We start from the raw sequence: 20,417 nt of genomic DNA on the forward strand, positions 1-20,417 counted from the left end.
TGTTGTATTCCAGTGTTTTGCGTGATTGAGAACGTCTTCGCGAAGGGCGAAAGGGGGGGGTTCAAAGTATTTTGCGGTCGCTTTGCTCGCGCTCAGGAGTAAGAAAGTCATGAAGAGAAGCTCCTCAAAACCTAAGTCAAGACTTCCCCTTGAATGCTCTTGTTTGACTGACAAGCAGGATTGGAGGAATGCTGAAACGTGGCTTGAGATGAAAGTTCCAAACCAGCTTGAGCGAATCTTAGGAGCACCTGGCAGGCCTGGATGAAGCAAGCCGGGTCATGGCGACATCCGATCAGGAAATGAAGCTCGCCCGGCATGAATTTCTAAAATTATTGGTGGCAGTATGATTCTTTCAAGAGAACATCATTCGATCATTGTGAGACTACCGAGGTGATGCGTTACTGCTCATACCTAGTAAAACGTTAGTTGCTGACTTGCGAAAGAGGAGATAGAGGTAAAATATGCGTGCAACCATGATCATCGCTGGCGTATGCTTATCACAGACACTTCAGACCAGGGAAGTGTGAGTTTATCACATGCAGCGAGGTTAAGATGCTGCTGGCCAAAAAAAATAGATGAGATCCAAGAGGTGACGAACGTCGGCTACATTTCTCACCTCCAGCGCAAAATATCGGCTTCCATGCATAGTAGCAATTGACGAGGCCGCCTGAAGGGCCATCACAAGGCTCTGGCGCCCAGAAGATCTTCGCTCTGGAACAGTCTAGACTGCTTCTAGACAATCAAATGCCCGTGATGGCTCGATTTTCGCTAGGACGGTCCTAATCCAACATACAGGTAATGATCTCCCCGCCCTGATGTTGGGGTTGCCCCTCGGGGGCGCCAGTCATGAACCCGTGCGGCGATATCATATCAAGCATCTGAAATGATCATCAGTCCGAAGGAAAACCGCTCATACAAGTGGTCATATTGGAAAATTGGGGCAGACCTATTGATGACTTGTTCGACGATGAGCACTTATGGAGAGGGCCAAACAGTCGGGTCCCTAGATGCGAATCAGCCCCAAGATCGATCTGGGGAAGCATCCGTCAGGGTCGCCATCAGGTTTCAGACATCCTTATGTGGCAACTTTGAGTCGAAGCCTCTATTCTCGGCGGGGGTCGGGACGTTAGGCATTGACGATGGATTCGTCACAACGAGTAAACTAATACAGGTTCTCCAAATCAGGCTATAACCCCGGGACTCGAGCAATCGAGTTTTCGGCATCGGCACTGTGGGAGTCGAAGCCCGCCACAAGCTCAGCGAGTCCTAGCCTTTTCGCAGACCGACAAGCTTACCTCGATGCTCGAGTAACGTCGCATCATCCTTAAGAATCTCAAAGCCCCCCAGCGTTGCCGCAAATCAAGAGTTTGATTGAAAGGGACTTGACAACAACAATAAAATAAAAAGTTTTCATGTGCTCTTGGGGATTAACGAGTAGGGATACCCCCTTAGGTATCGTACGTCATGTGTCCCCGATCAAGTCAAAGGACTACCACGCGGAACCTCAGCCATGAGCAATCCAGGCGTTGTACCATGCCAACTTAGCTGATTGATCACAATTGCCCCCTTAACGCCATCCTCGTGGCAAGCTATCTGGCAGGGAACAAATCCGATCCAAGTATATATGGGGAAGTTATTAGCTAGCCACTGAGAACCCCGAGTATCAATATTCTCACTATTGTGGGTGGGTGATGGCAACACCTGACGGGATTGTCACCGACTCGCACGTTAATATGCCTCTATTCCCCTAACCACTCTACCAGAAATCGTGTGAACGAAGTCTAGTTAAACAGCAGCGCACTTACGCCTTGCATCAAGCGGGGGTATAGGTTTCCATTTTCAACCAACCGCATGGAGGGAGGGTATGATTATTGGTTCCCTATATAATATGTCGGAATTGACATCTAGAGTCCGCGAAACTTGATGCACGAATAGGAGTCGAGCCAACAAAATGTGCGCGTCGCTGTGCAAACTGCAGTAAAACCTCCATATAACTTCTGCAGGGACTGCTTGGCGTGTATTGCTGTTGTAGTTATACGCCTAGGCTACTAGGGATGTGTGACAGAATTCTCATGCGGTTCAATTCTTGGTCTTGGTGTTGCACTGCAGTCTGGACACCGGACGCCGAGGTCCTAGAGGTGCTGTTATAGCTAGCCTCTTAGGTGCCACAGGGGCAGCATCTGGCTCGCGGTAGAGGGTAATGTGGTTTGGAGATCACACGTGTTAAATTCCCTTCTTGAGAATGGGTAAGCGAGACTCCCAAGTTGGAAGATTTCGGCGATTCCTCCTAAAAGCTTCTTGTATTGCCTCCGTCGTTTATGCCGCTATCCAGAAGGCGTTCCTTGTGGATATTAAACGGCATAGTAAGTCGTCTTCGCATTTCCAAGCACCTGGGACAGGAAACCGGGCTTTCGTTATGGTGGGCTCGTATAGTATACACTAAGATATGAAAGGCTGGACGGACATCCTGCCGCTGCTATTCCTACTTGTTAGACTTCTACCCACAATACCACCGATACACCTTCATCACTAAACTGAAGTTTAAGTTGTAGCATCACGCAACAAACTATCGAGCAACATTACACTGCATGCCGCTAATGGGGCAAGAAATGAAACCCCGGAGAGCAAGGCTTCCTACCGAGTAGACGGTATATAGATGAATGATGTAACGAAACCAACGGTTTGGGTCGACAGGCCTAGATCAATGTACTATCAGAAAAGGACGCCGACATGTACCCGGTTGCCGATATGAGCTGAGCTCGCTATGAAACTTGTTAGTATTCTCCAATCCGTGGGAGCATAAAATTTATGATTGGCAAGCCGAGCTATTGAAAGCCATCAGCCGTATCTGCGGAGTACAGGCGTCGAACCGGTAGGGTGACTTGACGGTGGTAGCCAGCCGGTCTGGAGCTCGGTCAGGATCGCAATACAGCTCTAGCCTTGGAACAACGACCTAGAGTACGCCCTGTCTGCAGACCAGCGAATGAAAAGTGACATATGCGACTATCAGGGAAAATTTTTCAAGGCCATCCATCGGGGGCTGGGGAAATCGGGTTTCCAAACTCGTTCAAATCCCGTGTAATAGATCCCTCCCGCCTCCTTACAGCGGGCCGTAGCGAAGCGGGGACTAAGCAATTATTAAAACATTAAGCCGCATGATATCATGAGAATCCACCTGATCCAGCCGTCGAGAAGGGAAACCCCGACGCCACTTTGTAAAACTTTTACATGTGGAGTGAGTCCCGGAGGGATAACAAACCGAGTAAACCTACTGACCGAGTTGTCTAAGGCGTAGTGTTGGCCGCAGATTGGCCGCTCGCCATGCTGCCGGACGGGTGAAAAGTCATGTACTGTTGGGTTTATGATTTTCGTTCATGCTATGCTGTGTACTCTAGAAGAAGTAGGTACGAGGGCTACCTTGAGACCAGCCGTAGTAGACTCAAGTGCCTAGGTAGGTTATGCATGGCCCACCACGGCCGAGCATGCATAACACATCGAATCGTTTCAACCCGAGGTCTCAATTGTATCGGCGGTCCAATCGGTCAAGCTGCCTATAGGTTAAGAATGTCCCGATGCTTTTTGTAGGAATAATGAATGGCATCCGCATATAGATAGAGCCTTGGCGTATTGTGACGTTTTTAACCACCAGATCGACGTGTTAACTAGGTAGGCAGTTCGGAGTTGTCATAAGTCCATTTCTCAAAAGCCCATGGTAATGTTGCCGATAGACATATGGGAAATCGAGTTGGCTCAAATCCAAGCTAGCGATTGGTTGTCCTTACAGATGAGGCGGGATCGAAAGGTAACATTATATACTTAGAAGCCGGTAACCTGGTTTACTGTAGAACGGGATGTCCAAGGCCTCGTTCCCGATACGGTAAATGATGAGCCCTCAACTACGCATGTACATGCGTATGAGATATGCACGAAAACGAATTGGTGGTGTAACATTTGAGCTGGAATATTATCTTCCCATGCGCATGTCTTAGTATGGGGGATATTGTACCGCTACAGGCCCATCACGGTAGAGGCAAGACTAAATTGACGAATAGGATAGGGAAGAGATGTCCCAAATGCGTGTTGGCGGCTCCCGTAGCGAGTAGTTGTTAGTGAAAGACATTTGGTTTCAGTACTTCATATATTGACTCGATATTAGTAAACCTCGAGGAATAATAGATGAAATTCGAGCGAATTGGGATGGACTGGTGCCTTGGAGTGGCTAGGTAGGATTCCATGGTGCATACAATGAGGTGGGTGAATTTTTTTGGATGAACGAACGACACCATTGTAACTCATGACTCCGATAGACGGAAAGAAGGGTAGGATATGGTATGTTTAAGTGTACGACTATATGAAATGATAGGTGGGAGTAAAGTGAGGGAGTAATCTGTGTACAAAGTAGTGGCATAGAAGTTGATTTTATTCGTGTCTACGTTTTTGTGTTGTTTTTTTCTGGATTGACTTGATTGAAGGAGGGCTTAAAAAATGGTGTGGCATATTTGAGTTTCGACGTTCAAGGGTAGGAGTATCCATAAGGAATCTTAGTTTTCTGGAACACCCCCGCTCAAGTAGGTTTAGCTCTTGTTCGGACCCCTATCCCCGGAGATTTTCTTCGATTTTTTTAGTGGAGGTATCCACTAGGACCCCCTAGTTCTTGCCTACTGGGGTCCTTACCCGACCTTGCACGACGGGAGTCAGTGCTTCCCACCTTCCTTTTCACATGGTCATGGTTTAATCAAGACGCAAGGGCCCGTTGGCGAGCTAGTAGGCTGGTAGGCTAGCTACGTTTGTAATTAAGTTCGGGAAACCATCTGATTATGACAACCACACTTATTATACTAGTTACCAGTCAGTACTGGAATGCAATGCCTAACTTAACCTAACCAGCGCAACATACACGAAGGCAGGTAGGACAGCGTAAGGAGATTAATCAACTTGACGCCGTCACTCACCGCGGAGACTCTTCCGGCCAATTATCAATTCCAAAGGTTTCCAACCTTCACATCTTCAGCCTCACCATGAAAAATCAAGGTCGTACGTTTTGTTAGCATTGGACAATTCATCGTCCACCATACGTGTACTTCTACGCTAAATACAATCGTTATGAAAAGTCAAGAAAAAATGCAGCAACGTCACATAGGTGGGCAGTTTTGGGGGTCCGATATTGGCATCCCATATTCGTGAATCCTTATTGGGAAGCTTTAAGCCTTTGCAACAATTACAACGCACGGTACGCATACCATGCCACTTTATGCTTAGGGGTAGGTGTAACAATATGCGCAAAAGACGGGCTTCATGCTTTCGGTACCGTCTAGATCTTCTCAAGGATAAGGATGCCGTGTGCCACAATAAAAACGGCGTCAGCATAAAAAAACGCCAATGAATGATTTGGTTTGCTTTAGAAGGCAACTGCTTATGAGCTGTTCTGTCAGAATTCAGATTTGATTACCTCTCGCCCGTGTGATTGTCCGAATTACTTCTCCGATCCAAGGCTTGCTGCGCCAATGGGAAGATATCTATTGCGTCGCATCTGGTTCTTATAACCAATAATGGGTTGATTGTTTCTTGTTCTTGTTACACGAAGAGGCGGGCCAAAGAGTGCAATCTTGAATCCGTTGCAGTGTGGACTGTATTATGATATGTCAATGGATGTTCTGTATTTCATTTAACCACCTAGGGAGGTACCTGGTTGGGTACTTATGTCCGCATACAGCACATGTTTCCAGAATAGATGTGACCCACACTGACCCTTGTCATCTAAGGGTCTCAATGCTCCATTGCAGGAAGTGCAGGGGGGGGGGGCTTGCGGTTGGTGAGAAAGAAGGATAATCGCCTGCCTGTGTGTGGGAGAGTAGTTTATGTTTGAGGCGATGCTCAACACGGCTTCCAAAGACCTGTAGATACCTATGGAAAGGGAATCGTTTTTTCCAGCAGAGGTAGCGAGGTAGCTGGTATATATAGATTTGGGTGTACGCCAGTTGCGTGCTATTACAGCCCTAGAGATGTAAATATAAATAAGGGTGCTTCCGCACCGGCTACCCTGGGTAGATCTTCCCTTCCACTTCGGGCATCCTTGCAACAAGAACCGGCTCAGGCCTACTCGTTCCAAGAGTTCAGAACTTCTTTTTACTGATTCGGGCTTTCTTGTCCGTCAGTAAAAACCCCCCGTCGCTAGCTGCCAGCGGGCAGTAACCCCCTTTAGTCCTTAACTCCCAACCGTCTAGAACCTTCTATCCTTATGTTTTATTCCCGCAGCTCAGTCCTCAAAGCTGTCAGAAAGTCCTTCTACTTTTAAAGCCGACTATCCAGGTGCTGTCTATTAGGACAACCACCAGGGTCCTTTCCATCATGAGTGGAAGCGGCGGTTTCTACAAGTACCGATGCAAATACTTTTATACCCATAATTGTCCTAATTGGGTTTATGTCAATAACTCTCCTTGCGCAAACTGCTGTGTAAGTAACTCGCATATAAACGGGGAATTATAGAAATGGCGCACTAGCTTAGTTGATACCACGGTAACTAACCTCTATATGTTTAGGCGGAAGGACGAGACGCCGACGGAGGGGCTTCTGAGATGCCCCCGTCGAGATACGCACACGATATTTGCGTTCCACGAGTTGAAGACGGTGTTGTACACTATACCCTGATGGAAATTGTCAACACTGACGAGTCTGGCAACCAATGGACGCTCAGATACAAAGTAAACCAAAGCCAGATCCCTACCGTTATTACGACCAACGCTACTCCGGGACCACCAGTTCCAGCAACTAGCTACTGAAGCCACGATGGCTTGCGTGGCCTGTTACGGCAATCGAAGAATATTGGGCGTTTATGGGGAGGAAGTGAGATTATTTGATACATTTTCTAGGCATCATGAGATAGCGAGTTATGGCTTTGAAGGATATCTAACTAGGTTGGTGGGGCGCAGCCATTATGGTAATGGGCGAACTGACGATCTTATGGCGGAAGCGGCGGCGTTTGTGCCAATTCCGCCTATGATGGGGATAATTTGGCCGGGGCTGCGAATGGATTGGACAACGTAACGACAAGGCACTCCCAGATTGGCGTCAAAATAATATTTCTCACTCGACATCCCACCAAATTCCGTTGACGTAAATGGAAACCCGAAAAAATAGTGAGACGAGAAGAAATCACGATACCTACTTAGGTAGGTAATAGTAGCAAGTACGTACATACGCCATTTTTCGATAATTTTTTTTCGGTATCGTTCAAAGGAAAAAAAATAAAATAAGGAAGAAAAGAAAAAGAAAATAAGTAAAAAATTATGACGAAAGCCACGCGATACTTTAATTTCATGCTTAACCTAAATTCTAAATACGTCTTTGGTTAAGAAATATGGGTAGGTTAGGTACCTTTGTACCCCCATGCATGTAGGTACTCGATATATATATCATGACATCCGGTAAATGGACATGTAAAATGTAGGTTGGGCCTTATTTGTTTTGTCGCGCAGGGGAATTAAAACGCAGGGATTTTTTTAAACGGATAAAGATAAGCGAGACAGACGCGGCGATGCGTAATGCCAGCTCGTAAAGAGACTGGACAGCGTTGCAATCCAGATCTCGGAGTCCTCAATCGGGCCTGTTGCATTAGCAATCGCGTCGGCTGAGAGCCTCGTGATGACTGATCTGCTCCAGTGCTGCGACTTATTATTTAGTGCCCTGCAAGAAGGTAGAGCGCCGACAGGCGAATCTCGTTGTCTAGAATATGACAGAATTAGTTGCACCCACCCAGATTGTGGGAACCAAAACTATGATTGATTCAAAAGAGAATATGTGGTGGTCGATCTAAGGAAAAGTTCCAACGTTAATGCAACTTGATATTACCGATTTAAGACAACCGAATCCAAGAAAAGGGCAATCGTCTGCGAGGCAAAGTTGTAATTGTGTGTTTCGGTGGAGTTGCATAACGTGGAATTGTGATGCTCGATTTGTGTTGCAAGAATCAAATGCTACGATCCGACTACACTGCACCAGGGATACGTACATAGTATTACGAATCTGGTACCTGCCTTATAGTACATAGTAGGCAAACGACTGGATGATATGTGCATGTATATATGTGCATGTGTATGTACATAGATATGTGTAAGAAAGGCACAGTGTAATGAAGAAACAAGTTGGGAAGAAGAACGAAAAAAAGACCTTGCATACATCTACCTTAAGATACGTAACATCACGTACCGCCAAGGCAATATTCTTACTGTTCCTACAAAGTATGCGATAACAATGATGAAGTTGAACAGAAGCGGTAACTTGTATACTTAAGCGGTCCCATCAAGCTGACCCAGTCGGTCAGTTACATGGATAAGGATGGTTGGGGATTTCGGGAGCGCTAGGATGCACCTAGCCGTAGCCGTTACATATTAGGGGACATTATAGGTGGGGGTCGCCCGGCTATGGGGTACTTAGAGCCCTGTTCGGCCACGTGCTTTGGCCCTTGGATCCTTGAATAACCTTCCCGGACCGCAGAACTCCACTTCCTTCGTCTCCACATCCCTTTCCGCTTTCACAAGAGTTATCAATTTTCCAATTCTTCATATCTCACTTTCTTCTACACCACTTTACCTTCGTGTTGGGACGATTACCTCCACGTTTAATATTGGGGGTTTCACCAGAGACTTAAACGATGACTACCGAACGTGTAACTATCAATAAATGTTCACGCCATTCTAATGTCAAACTACAAACTCCTATATATCTTCCGGCTCCCCGATACACCAGGATGTAAGGAAAATATCTGGCATCTGCAAATCTCGTACGACTCCTCAAATGCATTGATGTCTCATGCTGTGATACCGCTACATATACTCACCAACTACGTTTGATTCGTATGTCCCGGATATCCGGATTACGTGTCTAAGACTTTCACTACATGCTGTATCTCGAACTTCGCACCTGCTCATTCGGCGCCACCCTTCATGCGTGTGAATATCTCGCTCATGACCCAACCCAAGCCCAGATCCGCGTAGAGTTCCCTCCGATATACTTCAAAGATACGACCAGTCCCACGCCGCGCCGAGCAAAGCAATGCCGTGTCTAACTTTTACTTTCTCTCCAAATGCGGGATTCGGCTGTTGCATTCGGTAGACGATCATCTCCGTACCTACATAGGGTATTATTATTGGTGGGCTTGGGTTGATGCCTGTGGGAAGAGATCATATACGTCTCCTAGTATCTCGGTTGATTTCTACGACCGTTACCGCGATCTGGCGCAATACCAGTTACAAGTACGTATATACGATGTTTACTATTAATTCTACGTAATGTCTTAGGCTTATAATTCGGCGCTGACTTCAATTGGTATTGGTGGCCATGTGGTCAAACGGAGACATAAGCATCTTGAGAGTAACTAATAGGTGTATATGTACCTATTAGCAGTTACCTGTGGAAACAAGGTCCTCGCTTAGAGCTTGAAGGTCTCCCCGGCTACATAAACACTAAGACACGACATCGCGGCCTACCCGACTTGTAAAAGTACTTAGGTACCTAGGTACGCAGGTAGCCGCCCAGGTAGGCTCATAAAACGAGGCGGATACGCTATTCGCTCAGCCTAGTAGTCCAGTACCATTTTCAAGACGATAAAGAAATTTTCCTGTGTAGAACTATTGCGGTAGCGCACCGTCAAATCGCCAGCCGTTTCGTTCATCTTAAGTCTGGTTTGGTACCTACCTAGGTAGGTATGTAATACCTAAAAAACTTGCTAAGACATGGTTATACGAGATACAGTTCTGGAAGTTTAATACAAATATAGAATCATCCTATTAAATCCCACAAGGCTGGAATAAGTGATCCATTTCGAACGCGTATCCAAGGGAAAGGAAAATCTTATCCCATGATGGATGGTTCAAACACCTAGTCCGAGCAAGTTGAAGAGGAATAAATATGTATTTTCTCCTTGCACCTGAGTTCAGGGCTAATTAGCTGATTGGGTTGAAATAGACCAATTGCAATGCGTTCTATTTGGTTCATTGCTTCTTTTCCCGTAGATGATTGGTAGATATGATTTGTAAATGGTACTTAGGTACGGGCTCCTTCGCCACGACGAGGATTCGCGTACGTAGAACTAGCATCAGCAAACGTCTTTCTAGACGGTCGGGTTACTGAGTCACAACTAGTAATTATTTTTAGAGGGTGTCGGTATTTTCTTATTGTTGATCATTACCTGCTGTAGAGGCAATAGGAACCATACAACCGTTGGAGCTGATAAACCCTCTAATGTTTAAAACAGGTGGCGCCTCTCATGATTCAGCCAGTGAGTGGCCAGGTTGCTTTCAGAATATTCCTGCATGGATTTGTTCTAAAGGATGGTTGCATCAGTTTACCGACATGCTCTGAGGTTAGCTCACGTCGTTCGAACCCCCCAACCAGAACTAGACCCCTAACTCGGTTTAGGATACTAGGGGGATATTTGCAACCGACCATCAGCCCTAACTTTAGATGAAGAGAAGTGATAGGTTGGTAGCGTCCCATGGAGCAAATCTCGGCTAGATAGACCTGAATACCACGTATTCACGATCAATATGTCAAACTCGTACCACATTTTTGCGACGACCAAGTCATGCACTTCCAAGATTATGCCTCTGCAGTATCGAGCGTGATCATTCGCGGCTTGGAACGGCTTTTCTAAGTAAACTAATTTGTGGAGGGTCAAGCTAAAGGGGGTATGGCACTATGCAATACCGAATGGTTATGGTCCACCTAGCGCAATGAGACATAGGTATATGCTTGTTGGTTCTAGTCTCTTACCTAGGTATGGCCGTCTAGGTCGGCTTCATCTCGGGTTGGAGTGGCGGAACCCGTCTCCCACGCCCTGAAATATGACGACTAGAGGATGGGTAGGTCTCGAAGGGCGACGACTACTCACATTGCCGAAAGCTGCTTATTTGGAGTAAATCTTCGACACACTTCTATCATTTTCAAATATATGAGGTTACAGTATTTAGTTACATTCAAATTAGAGGGGCTCGCAATATGCTCTCTACAGGTACCGTACCACGCCAACTATCTGGGTTTTTTTATTTGGCAGGGAACTTCAGTAGCTTCTTGCGAGGTATTATCTGTGCAACGTGGAATAGATTATAGAGAAAAGCCGTGATAGGATCCCATCAATCACACCCTTGTTCGGGGGATCAACTTCTCGTGAGCGGCACATTTCCTCCGCGAACGTTCTTATCCTTGGAATTCATTCGCGTTCTTCGGCCCTTCTGGTGACTACAAGATCTACTGTCGGTTGACTGTTTCCAAACTCCATCCGTAGATCAAAATTGGGTAATGTATCTTGTACCTCCTGTGTCGTAATATTGAATTTCGCGGCTTACCCATAGCAGGTACCTAGGCATTTCATAATTGTCGCAAATCTCTAGCTCCGAATCATAATACGATAGAGTGCTAATATCGCACCGACGAAGTAGAGGTAACTTGTTTATCGCGAAAACATAACGAAATGAGCCAGAGTGTTGGGTAAGAGCTTGTCGGAAACTCAGTGAAGTAGAATTGCTGTGAAAAGGAGTTTATGGCGGGGGGAATGGGACTGGGAAAGCTTGGTGAAGACCCTTGTCTTATATTATACTACTATGGAGCTACATAGGGAAGACTGGAGTATAATGGAAGATCCAGGCGTCTCATGTAATGCTCTAAAGGACGAAGAATAAAACAGGATGTATGTAAACAACAAGTTAGACAAATACTGATATGTCTTCATAGTGACGTGTTGAAGGAAGTTGCTACGATAGTATTGCCACCAGAAAACAGGGGTATAGAACAATATCGATCAGATCGATATCCCAAACCAGAATTTCCTTTAATTATATCGGTCAGACCACACCTTGTTAACAGTATAGTTGAACTTCCGAAACAATCCAAAAAGTTAATCAACAGAGCCATCAGAAATCTAGCTGCTTTCTATTCTACTAACTTTCAGAAACAGATACCGTTAGATTGCTAAGACGATTACGAGGCGCAAATACGTCAAACGCGATTCCTACCTGAGCGACTTCCTCATTCGAAAACAGACGTCCTTCATCCCCCATTTATAAACATCTGGCACAACATAGGTAGCCACGTCCTATCTTATACCAAGCTTCATCCTTCCCAAAGCGGATACGATGCCAGCGACGACGCGAACCTCCGCTTGCATACCGCTATCATCGACCGAGCCTCGGATCCCACCGATAGAGTAATAGGGGAATATTATTTCCATAGCACTGAAGGCAGCGATCCCTACCGAATCATAAGATCCCTATCGTAGATGGTAGGTTTAGATTCTTAGACCAACACCTATCCTGGAAGGATGAGACAAGATACCTAGCGCCTAGCAACCACACGCTATTGTAAATATATAAAGCATACTGGGGAATGTCATTGGCCTCTTGACATTTTTCTCTATAATTAGGTCCGTCTAAGAAAGAGGTGATAGGCTACATCTTTTCCATCCCAACTGAACCGTCCGCGTCTACCATGATGAATAGCCCAACGATAAGAAGATGCTCCTTTTTTATACCTTCGAATATTATCGTGATAGCATGGGCTATTACCTATCGTTAACCTTCTAGCCTAGTAGTATCCCAAAGTTTTACCTTGACGCCGAGCCAACCAACCGAAACCGCAAGTCCCATATCAGAACAACAAGCACATAGCAACCGCTACCGAGAACCAACTCCAACTCAAATTCCACTTTATCAAAGACCCAGCGTTGCCGAACCCACGACCCTGATACCCGAATGTCACGTTCTGCACCACGGCCGGGTTATAGCAGTTCCCACCGACGATATCCACGTCCCTCAGATCATCAGGCGTTACGAAGAACATGTACTGGCGTTGATCTATGTCCTTAAACCCTGAAGTATCATACGGGAATAAGTCGGAAGAGTCCGTCGCAGTTGTGTTGCGTAGGAAGATACACTGGACTTGACCCGGGTAATCGTGTACCATCTGAGGATAATCCTTCATGACATCCGAATTAGATGTATCAGCAACGAGCACGAACTTGCGCTCCGGGAAGGTCTGGAAGATCTTGTCTAGTAGCGCTCTACGGATCGATAGCGTCGCGGATACGTCGGAGAAGTTGAGTGGTCGCGTATCGAAGGAGCCTAGGGGGTAGGTCTTGTAGATGAACCTAGCCTTGGTTAATACCTGAGTCTATCTGGCAGTATGGCATCATAGCCTATGAGGGACTTACTCCATGTAGTTTCTCGTGATCTGCTCCGGCGTCGTGGTGAGATAATGAAAGTGAAAGTTCGGTATCGTGGCGGACCAATTCGCATAGATCTCCGGCATGTTCATCCACGGTGTGAATGCCCTAGCGAACGAGTTCAATAGACCTTCTTTTGGGTCGTAGATCTTGGTGACACGAAGAATATCATCAATATCGGAAATGATCGTGAAACCCGTCGGCGGAACGAGGTAGGCCGTTGCGTTTCCTGTGTCGGTCCCATTGGTGTACATATTGAGTGCTTGGATGGATGAAGTCGCGTTGCCGGCCATCAGGTGCCCGCCGTTTGGACCAGTTGTGTTTTTAAGCTTGATAAATGCGTCGAAGTCGCCTTCGACGGTGGTTGAGTACGGAAGTTGAAGAGACTGCGTGCCCCCTTTCTACAAATCGATTACTATTAGCCCTATACTTATACACGATAATGGCATGGATTAACTTACGGCGTTAATTACGCCGCCGCTTGCATCTGGGTCAACATCGACATCGTTTTCAAAGTTGACGGTAACATTTACATCCCCTTGTTGAACGACGAATATTTCCGCCGTCAAGTTGCGAGCTTGAGTCTGCTGTGCCTGAGGGAGGTCCTCTATGTCTGTACCGACAAGGAATACATTGGCTAGGCTATTGAGTTTACTTTCCGAGATATTTGGCTGCTTATACACATTGCCATGAACGCGGACATTCCATCCGTCGTCGGTCCAATTAGCATATGCCCTACGGCATAGAACGGGTCAGTATTATTCCTATGATAGGGCAGAAAGCCTTAATGATGAGGTTGTTCTTACGGAATGTTTAAAACTTGGGTCGGTGTAGCGGCAAGGTCTGAATCTTTTATACCCAAAGAACTTTCCACGGCTGTTCCACTAGGAAAGTCTTGGAAGAATTGAGGCACACCGGATGCTTCATAACTTGACACATCACTCCCAAGACCACTTAAGACGCTGTTTATATAATTGCCTGGGTCGAAATCGCGTGCTGCAACTCGATCTCTTATATCTGGAGCTGGTGTTATCATAGGATGTGCCGGTACGGCTAGAATTGTCCGGGCCACTAGTAGCGGCAGCAACCATACGGGCACTAAGCGATGTAGTAGGGCTGCCATTTAGGTTAAGAGGTATCTAGGGTAGCGGTAGCGTAGTATTTGGCACCCGTTACTGTCACGGCGGTTGTAGAAGAGGTTGAGGACGTTTAAGCGGTGGGTCGACAATAACGGGATCTAGATCAAGTTGAGGTAGGGAGATGATGTAGTTCTATGTAGGTGCGTAAGATGAGTGGCTTGCTTCTAATTAAATTGCCAATTTCATGACGATGTGTATGTAAATGACCGGGGTAGGTCATCGTCATGCGAGGGATTAGTCGTGCCTTGTTTGTTACTGGAAATCCTTTGTGTGTTCCCGGGGGCTTGGCTATGACATCATTAGGTCGCTATGGTTCCTGCATGCGCAAGTGGAAAGCACCAGGGAAATCGGCCAATCTCCATCAAATAAAGTTAGTTGATGGCGGCCGGCCCCGAGTGCTACTTTGGTACCATCGGCCCCGCTTCCCCTTGACAGCGAAAATATTGGAAGGATCGAAGGTGACTATAGAATTATCTCTATGCTTGAGCGTCCCTTAGTTGGGCGCATTATTGTATCGTGGAGGTATTATTACTTTTATTCGTGGTGTGGCTGAGGGGTACTAATTGATCGAAGCCACTTTCAGGCCCATTACCACTTCGGACTTCTATCGTCGTCTAGTTGGGTGGAATCCTTATTGCTATTTTTAATATCCTCGCCTTAAACATCTCGCGGGACCATCTCCATCTGGTGACAGCGAACCCGCTTATTTTTCCAAGTTGAGAGGCATAATTTTTTGAGAATTTCGGCTAGGACGAAGTCTCCAACTTAAGGCTTCCTCGTGCCGTGGAAGCTGACCCCTAAACACACGTTTTAAAGCGCAACGCGATCCTAATACCAGTCTTCCCCGTATACTGAATAGTAGTTTCATGTTTCGAGGTTGATACTTCGTCCGAATCGTGCATAAAGCTCGACCTTCAACTGCGTCATCTCGTCTTTGACTGTCCCTAACTTGTCTTCTAGCGCTGATACCTCTTCTTCAACTCGTGTAGTCGACGAAACCAATAATTCTTGTGCCTGTAATAACGGTAGGTGGAAGAATGCGTCGCCGATCTTATATCTGCATTTTGAGCTATTTGTTAGTTGTGTCTCATTGCCGATCGGATTGTTGGAGATGTCGTGGCTATCGTGGGTATTTGTACATTCGCTTCTTCTCTTAGATAAGGGAGGACTTTCGCGGCAATTGTACAGGGTAAGATATATGAGGGGCTCTTACGGGACTTTGTCGTCTTCGTCTGCAAGCTCGAGCTCCATGGTGATGTCGTCTAATTCTTCCTTCTCTTTCTATGAGATAAAACGTCGTCAGCAGCCATAGTCGTGGAATAGTTTCGCATTATAACCCGTCTTTCATACATTCTTGGATTTCAACTCTTCCTCTAGGTTTAACTCCCTTTGGTGTAGCCGACTGAATTTATTAATTTTGTCCTGGTCTTCGCGGCGAACTTCGACTTCGTCACCGGCCGCTTCGTCTTCCTTGGTAAGCTAATGAACAAGACAGAATGGTTAGCAAACCCGGGGCACGATATTCTGTGAGTGAAGTAAGTACTAACCATGCGCCGATTCATATTGTCTGAATTATTTGGTGTTTCTCGTCTGTCGCAATGGCAAGTTTCGGTAAAAGATAAAGCTGTCGCAACTTTGTAAGTCTCCAAGCTTTTAGAAGGTGGGGTGAACTGAACCTTAGGTGGGTTTTTAGGTACCTCCAAACTCACTGCGGGGGAGCTCTTGCTCTTCCCGTAAATTTTGCAGGTCACGTGGGCTTTACGTATAAAAGATAAGATAAGAAACGGATATTTCTACACCAACACAACATGCAGAACATCCCGTCTTAGCTCTAACTTTTGAAATAATTCATCGCCATTATTAAAGAATGGCCGTGGTTCAATATAACCTTTGATAACGACCTTGGAAGTTCCAAAGCTTATGGAAATTCTACTATATACAATTTCATCCTTTCGAGGAATATACGAAAACCCGACCGACCTGGTCTAAGTGCGAAGAAATAATACATCGGGTCCAGCGGGTTCTAGACCAATAGGCGTGTTGAACGTTTGTAAAATATTGGGCAACTTTTTTTCTCTTTCCCATTCTTTCGTATCGATTCGATGAATCAATCACACCACATCGCTAATAACAATGCATTCTTCCCTTAAGAAGGAGTGGTGTGGTTCTGTCTGACCTTGATCCATTTCCTAGGCGAGGTGCTCTAAATTTGTTTCTTATTCAACAATGGGTTTGTGATCTTCGAGTGAATAACAATACCCAACCCTCCTTAATTCTCGTTACTGGTGGGGTTTAGTGGTTCATCCTCCCCCCCAAAGTGTACCCAGCAACGAGGATCCTTCAATACGCCAGCATCCTTGAACATCATTAGGGCTAGCAAAGCAAAGAGAATATCTTCAATATGTCGCAGACACTTGTGGACCAGCAGTCTGAGGACGCCCACGAAGTCCGCCCAATCTTTTATATCGGCCAACATGATTCAACAAGGACGGAAACCTTGACCGATACACAATACGGTCAAGTTCTAAATACTGGTGTAAGTGGCCATTTCATGAATTTTATTCGTCAATACTCATATTCTTAGTTTACTTTCGTTACAACACCAATCGCCAACGAAAATTTTCATGATCGTGTTTTGAAGCTCGCGGAAGCTAGTCTATTGGATGCCGCAAATGATGAGCAACCTGGCTCTATTTTTGACCCAGTGGTACCTCCCATAACCATTGAGGATACCAACCTATTTCCAGGCACATATACAAGTGGACTCATCGCTTATTCTAGCCCATGGATCGATCTATGCTCTTCAAATCATGTTCTATCCAGCATTTCCCGGCAGGTTTTGAATCTCGAGGTATCCTATGCAAATTTCTGTGGTGTTAGGAGCATTATTATCCCTGGGCCCCGACATGACTCAATCCAAACTGGAAATGATCGAGGCATCGCCCAATATGCTCGAGCTATCCAGGAAGCTCTTTCCATCGGTACACGGGTCAGCATCATGGTCCATATTCCTATGTATCGCGAGCCTGGTTTAGAAGAGAAAGTACCAACTCTATCCGTGCTCGACCAAGACAATGAAGAATCTTCGGGAAGAGAAATCGATCTTTTCAGTTCTTGGGACTCCTGGCATACTATTCGTTCTGTTTGCGACTATGACGCTAGACTTTTCGTTGGTATGTGACCTCCCTGTACTATGTCATGTTGAATACTCAAGCTACACTTGAGCTGCAATACGCTTCAACCGCCGTGAGTCGAACTGATGAGAATTAAAGCCCTTAGAATTCCACGAGCCCTCCCGGAGAAGGAACTTCAAACAAGATGGTTCTCTGAACCTCTTCAATACTTGACTTTGGGGCCACAAACGTTCCAGATGAACAAAACCGGTTATCCTTCCCTTAGTCGCTACCACCAGGAGATGATTTTCACCTACATGCGTTTAAAGAGTACACCGTACTTTCTATTGTATGATGTGGGACCTGAGGTACCGGTAGACACTAAAGCTGAGGGATTATCGGAGGCAAATTTCCCAACTCTAGCTGAAGCTGCTGCACAGCCATCCTCAAGCAACACTGGCACTTTTAGACTACTAGCCCCGAATAACTATACCATATACCTAAGATACCTCGAGAGACAACAGGAGCCTCTAAATGACTTGGAACAGAACACTTTGACCAATTTCCAGGACTGGCTACAATCCCCTCTACAGCCACTTTCGGACAACCTCGAATCTGTCACATATGAGGTCTTTGAGGGCGACCCCGTTAAATACTTCCAGTATGAGGTGGCGATTGCGGCAGCACTTAGAGACTGGGCTGCCTTGAAGAAACCTACATCCAGCCCAGGAGGTGAAGTTGTCATCGCAGTTGCTGGCTCCGGTCGTGGACCACTCGTCACACGAGCTCTGCGCGCCAGCGAATCCACCGGTGTTCCCGTACGTGTCTGGGCTGTCGAGAAGAACCCCAACGCCTATGTGTACCTGCTCCGACAAAACCAACGAGAATGGAGTGGTCGTGTCACCGTCGTCAAGACAGATATGCGAGCATGGAAAGGTCCTCTCCTCTCTGACCCCTCGTCCACCGACGCTCCTATTTATGGCAAAGTCGATATCCTAGTCTCGGAGCTCCTAGGTTCCTTCGCCGACAATGAGCTCAGTCCTGAGTGTCTCGACGGCATTCAGCATGTCCTAGCTCCGGAAAGTGGTATCTCTATTCCGGCGTCGTACACTGCGCACGCGAGTCCTATCTCGGCTCCACGTATCTACGCTGATATACGTCAACGCGCGGCAAATGCTGATTTGACTGCTTTTGATACACCCTGGGTTGTGCGATTGTTTGCTATAGACTTCGTCGCACAACGTGGCGTACCCGATCATCCGCGCTTCCAGACAGCATGGGAGTTCATGCACCCGCTACCTAAGCGCGTCATGGATGCCGCGGAGGCTCGTCGCAAGGGCGGTGTTGTGGGTGGTGGAGGTGGCAGTATGTCCGGGTCTGTCGGCGCGAATGACCATAATGCTAGACATTGCCATATGACATTTGTATGTCGAAGCCGCGGCGTCGTGCATGGTCTCGCGGGATACTTTGAGGCGGTGCTGTATACGCCAGATGCCAATTCACAGGAGCGAGAGGAAGGAGAGACAAGAGATGAGGAGACGAAGATCGAACTGAGCACGCTGCCGGATAATATTGACCGCAAGAGCAAGGATATGATTTCTTGGTTCCCGATTTTCTTCCCGCTTAAGGTATGTGTGTTTTGATGTGTCATATTTTCTTTGTTGTTCTCTAGCCATATGTTCCGTGTATTAACGGATATCCTAGCAACCACTTTACTTCCCGCCGGACACAGAGTTGGAAGTCAGTATGTGGCGACAGACGGACGATACTAGGGTATGGTATGAATGGTTGGTTGAGGCGTTCATGTGGGTTGGCCCGACGCAGAGGGTCAAGGTTGGAGGTTCGGATTTGTGCAGTAGCCGCAAGGTGGCCTGCTTGCTGTGATTTGCTTGATTAGAGGATGATAAAGTCTTCACTTTGAGGACATTGATATGGAACGGGACCAAAAAGAGGGGTTACGAAGAAAGACCTGAGGTTCCGGGGAAAAAGTATTTGCATTTTTTAGACCGTGCCTAGTTCTCTTGCTCGCATGACTCCGTTTGAGATCATAGAGATGGTAGAGATTCTTCTAACCCACGACGAATGAGATAACCACTATAACTTGACGATTCTTTGCCTTCTATTTCTTCTCTTGCTCCATAAATGTATTTTATACCGTCGTGTTCGCCATCCGATCATTGACGCCTGGCTATTTGTCGTAAAACTCTCTTCCGTATTCTACCCTGCCCTCGGTTTCAGGGTACTAGACTTTGTCTTCTCAAGGGTATATCGGCGGCCTTTCACTCGATTCGACTTTTAATAATCCAAGTTATCCGCCCATATTGACGTCGGCACCACCTTGGTCGGCGGCTTTGATCCATAATACGTTATTGCATCTGCAGATTGGGCACATGTCAGTTACTCCTTCGATAAAGACACCGCTTATTCCCCACTCCCTCCTCCTCCATCAAGATATAATTGCCGCATCGTAGGAACGTACCGAATTAGGATTTGCCCTAAATCACTGGTAAACTTCTGGTCGATGAACTCTTGGGCATTGGTGAGTTGGATGTTCATGTAGCTGTCGGAACTGACGAGTCGGCCGCGGTACTCGGTTTCGCCCCACTTTAGTCGGACCACGATGTCCTTGTTGACTCTATACCTGGTGGTTAGCATTACGATCGCTTCGTTCGGGTGTCGCAAAGGGAAGGAGGGTAAATGTTAGGCTGGGAGACGTACAGGTCTTGCAGCATAGGCCGCGGGTTGATTGGCACGAACTGCATGACATTCGGTTAGTTAAATTTTTGCAATCAAATGGATATGCATATGGGTAGCCGAATTGACTTACACTCATGGTGGACGGGGGTATGAAGAATCGTGATTAAATTATTCTGAAGTTGTTGTTTGTTCGCGTTGAGCTTCGCAGCTTTGGCAGCTGTGTTGTACCTGGAATTTTTGAGCCTAGAGTTTGAT

At 46.4% G+C, this 20,417-nt stretch overlaps 5 protein-coding genes across 5 annotated transcripts; 2 read left to right on the forward strand and 3 right to left on the reverse strand.

Annotated features, from left to right (window-relative positions):
• The first annotated feature begins 6,241 nt into the window (after positions 1-6,241).
• On the forward strand, positions 6,242-6,856 carry F4822DRAFT_270298 (uncharacterized protein). Its single transcript, XM_051454694.1, has 2 exons — positions 6,242-6,453; positions 6,540-6,856. Exons 1-2 carry the CDS (start codon positions 6,349-6,351, stop codon positions 6,777-6,779), a joined length of 345 nt encoding a protein of 114 aa, XP_051314895.1. The 5' UTR covers positions 6,242-6,348; the 3' UTR covers positions 6,780-6,856.
• Positions 6,857-12,317: 5,461 nt separating this feature from the next.
• Positions 12,318-14,456, reverse strand: F4822DRAFT_270345 (uncharacterized protein). The gene is made up of 4 exons (XM_051454695.1): positions 14,020-14,456; positions 13,675-13,948; positions 13,202-13,614; positions 12,318-13,138 (listed from the first exon to the last, which is right to left on the reverse strand). The coding sequence occupies exons 1-4, from the start codon at positions 14,334-14,336 to the stop codon at positions 12,640-12,642; spliced, it is 1,503 nt and encodes a 500-aa protein (XP_051314896.1). The 5' UTR covers positions 14,337-14,456; the 3' UTR covers positions 12,318-12,639.
• Positions 14,457-15,032: 576 nt separating this feature from the next.
• On the reverse strand, positions 15,033-16,007 carry F4822DRAFT_270361 (Prefoldin, subunit 4). Its single transcript, XM_051454696.1, has 4 exons — positions 15,900-16,007; positions 15,703-15,831; positions 15,566-15,633; positions 15,033-15,499 (listed from the first exon to the last, which is right to left on the reverse strand). The coding sequence occupies exons 1-4, from the start codon at positions 15,912-15,914 to the stop codon at positions 15,217-15,219; spliced, it is 495 nt and encodes a 164-aa protein (XP_051314897.1). The 5' UTR covers positions 15,915-16,007; the 3' UTR covers positions 15,033-15,216.
• A 746-nt stretch (positions 16,008-16,753) lies between these two features.
• On the forward strand, positions 16,754-19,349 carry F4822DRAFT_429737 (Skb1 methyltransferase; the record flags this gene model as incomplete). Its single annotated transcript, XM_051461155.1, has 4 exons — positions 16,754-16,888; positions 16,937-17,525; positions 17,625-19,093; positions 19,170-19,349. 4 exons carry the CDS (start codon positions 16,754-16,756, stop codon positions 19,347-19,349), a joined length of 2,373 nt encoding a protein of 790 aa, XP_051314898.1.
• A 424-nt stretch (positions 19,350-19,773) lies between these two features.
• On the reverse strand, positions 19,774-20,298 carry F4822DRAFT_429738 (LSM domain-containing protein; the record flags this gene model as incomplete). Its single annotated transcript, XM_051461156.1, has 4 exons — positions 19,774-19,840; positions 19,945-20,100; positions 20,184-20,221; positions 20,293-20,298. The coding sequence occupies 4 exons, from the start codon at positions 20,296-20,298 to the stop codon at positions 19,774-19,776; spliced, it is 267 nt and encodes an 88-aa protein (XP_051314899.1).
• Between the last annotated feature and the right edge of the window lie 119 nt (positions 20,299-20,417).

This window comes from Hypoxylon trugodes (genome assembly GCF_022578975.1).
Source record: "Hypoxylon trugodes strain CBS 135444 unplaced genomic scaffold F4822scaffold_5, whole genome shotgun sequence".
NCBI lineage: Eukaryota > Fungi > Ascomycota > Sordariomycetes > Xylariales > Hypoxylaceae > Hypoxylon > Hypoxylon trugodes.

Bases quoted from the DNA above. Each gene is read 5' to 3' on its own strand.
- F4822DRAFT_270298 (XM_051454694.1), top strand. From the start codon at position 6,349: ATGAGTGGAAGCGGCGGTTTCTACAAGTACCGATGCAAATACTTTTAT. The intron at 6,454-6,539 runs GTAAGTAACTCG...CTATATGTTTAG, and splicing joins CTCCTTGCGCAAACTGCTGT to GCGGAAGGACGAGACGCCGA.
- F4822DRAFT_270345 (XM_051454695.1), bottom strand. From the start codon at position 14,336: ATGGCAGCCCTACTACATCGCTTAGTGCCCGTATGGTTGCTGCCGCTA. The intron at 13,949-14,019 runs GTAAGAACAACC...TCTATGCCGTAG, and splicing joins ACCCAAGTTTTAAACATTCC to GGCATATGCTAATTGGACCG. The intron at 13,139-13,201 runs GTAAGTCCCTCA...AACCAAGGCTAG, and splicing joins ATCACGAGAAACTACATGGA to GTTCATCTACAAGACCTACC.
- F4822DRAFT_270361 (XM_051454696.1), bottom strand. The intron at 15,634-15,702 runs GTATGAAAGACG...TTTATCTCATAG, and splicing joins AAGAGTTGAAATCCAAGAAT to AAAGAGAAGGAAGAATTAGA. The intron at 15,500-15,565 runs GTAAGAGCCCCT...ATCTAAGAGAAG, and splicing joins GACGAAGACGACAAAGTCCC to AAGCGAATGTACAAATACCC.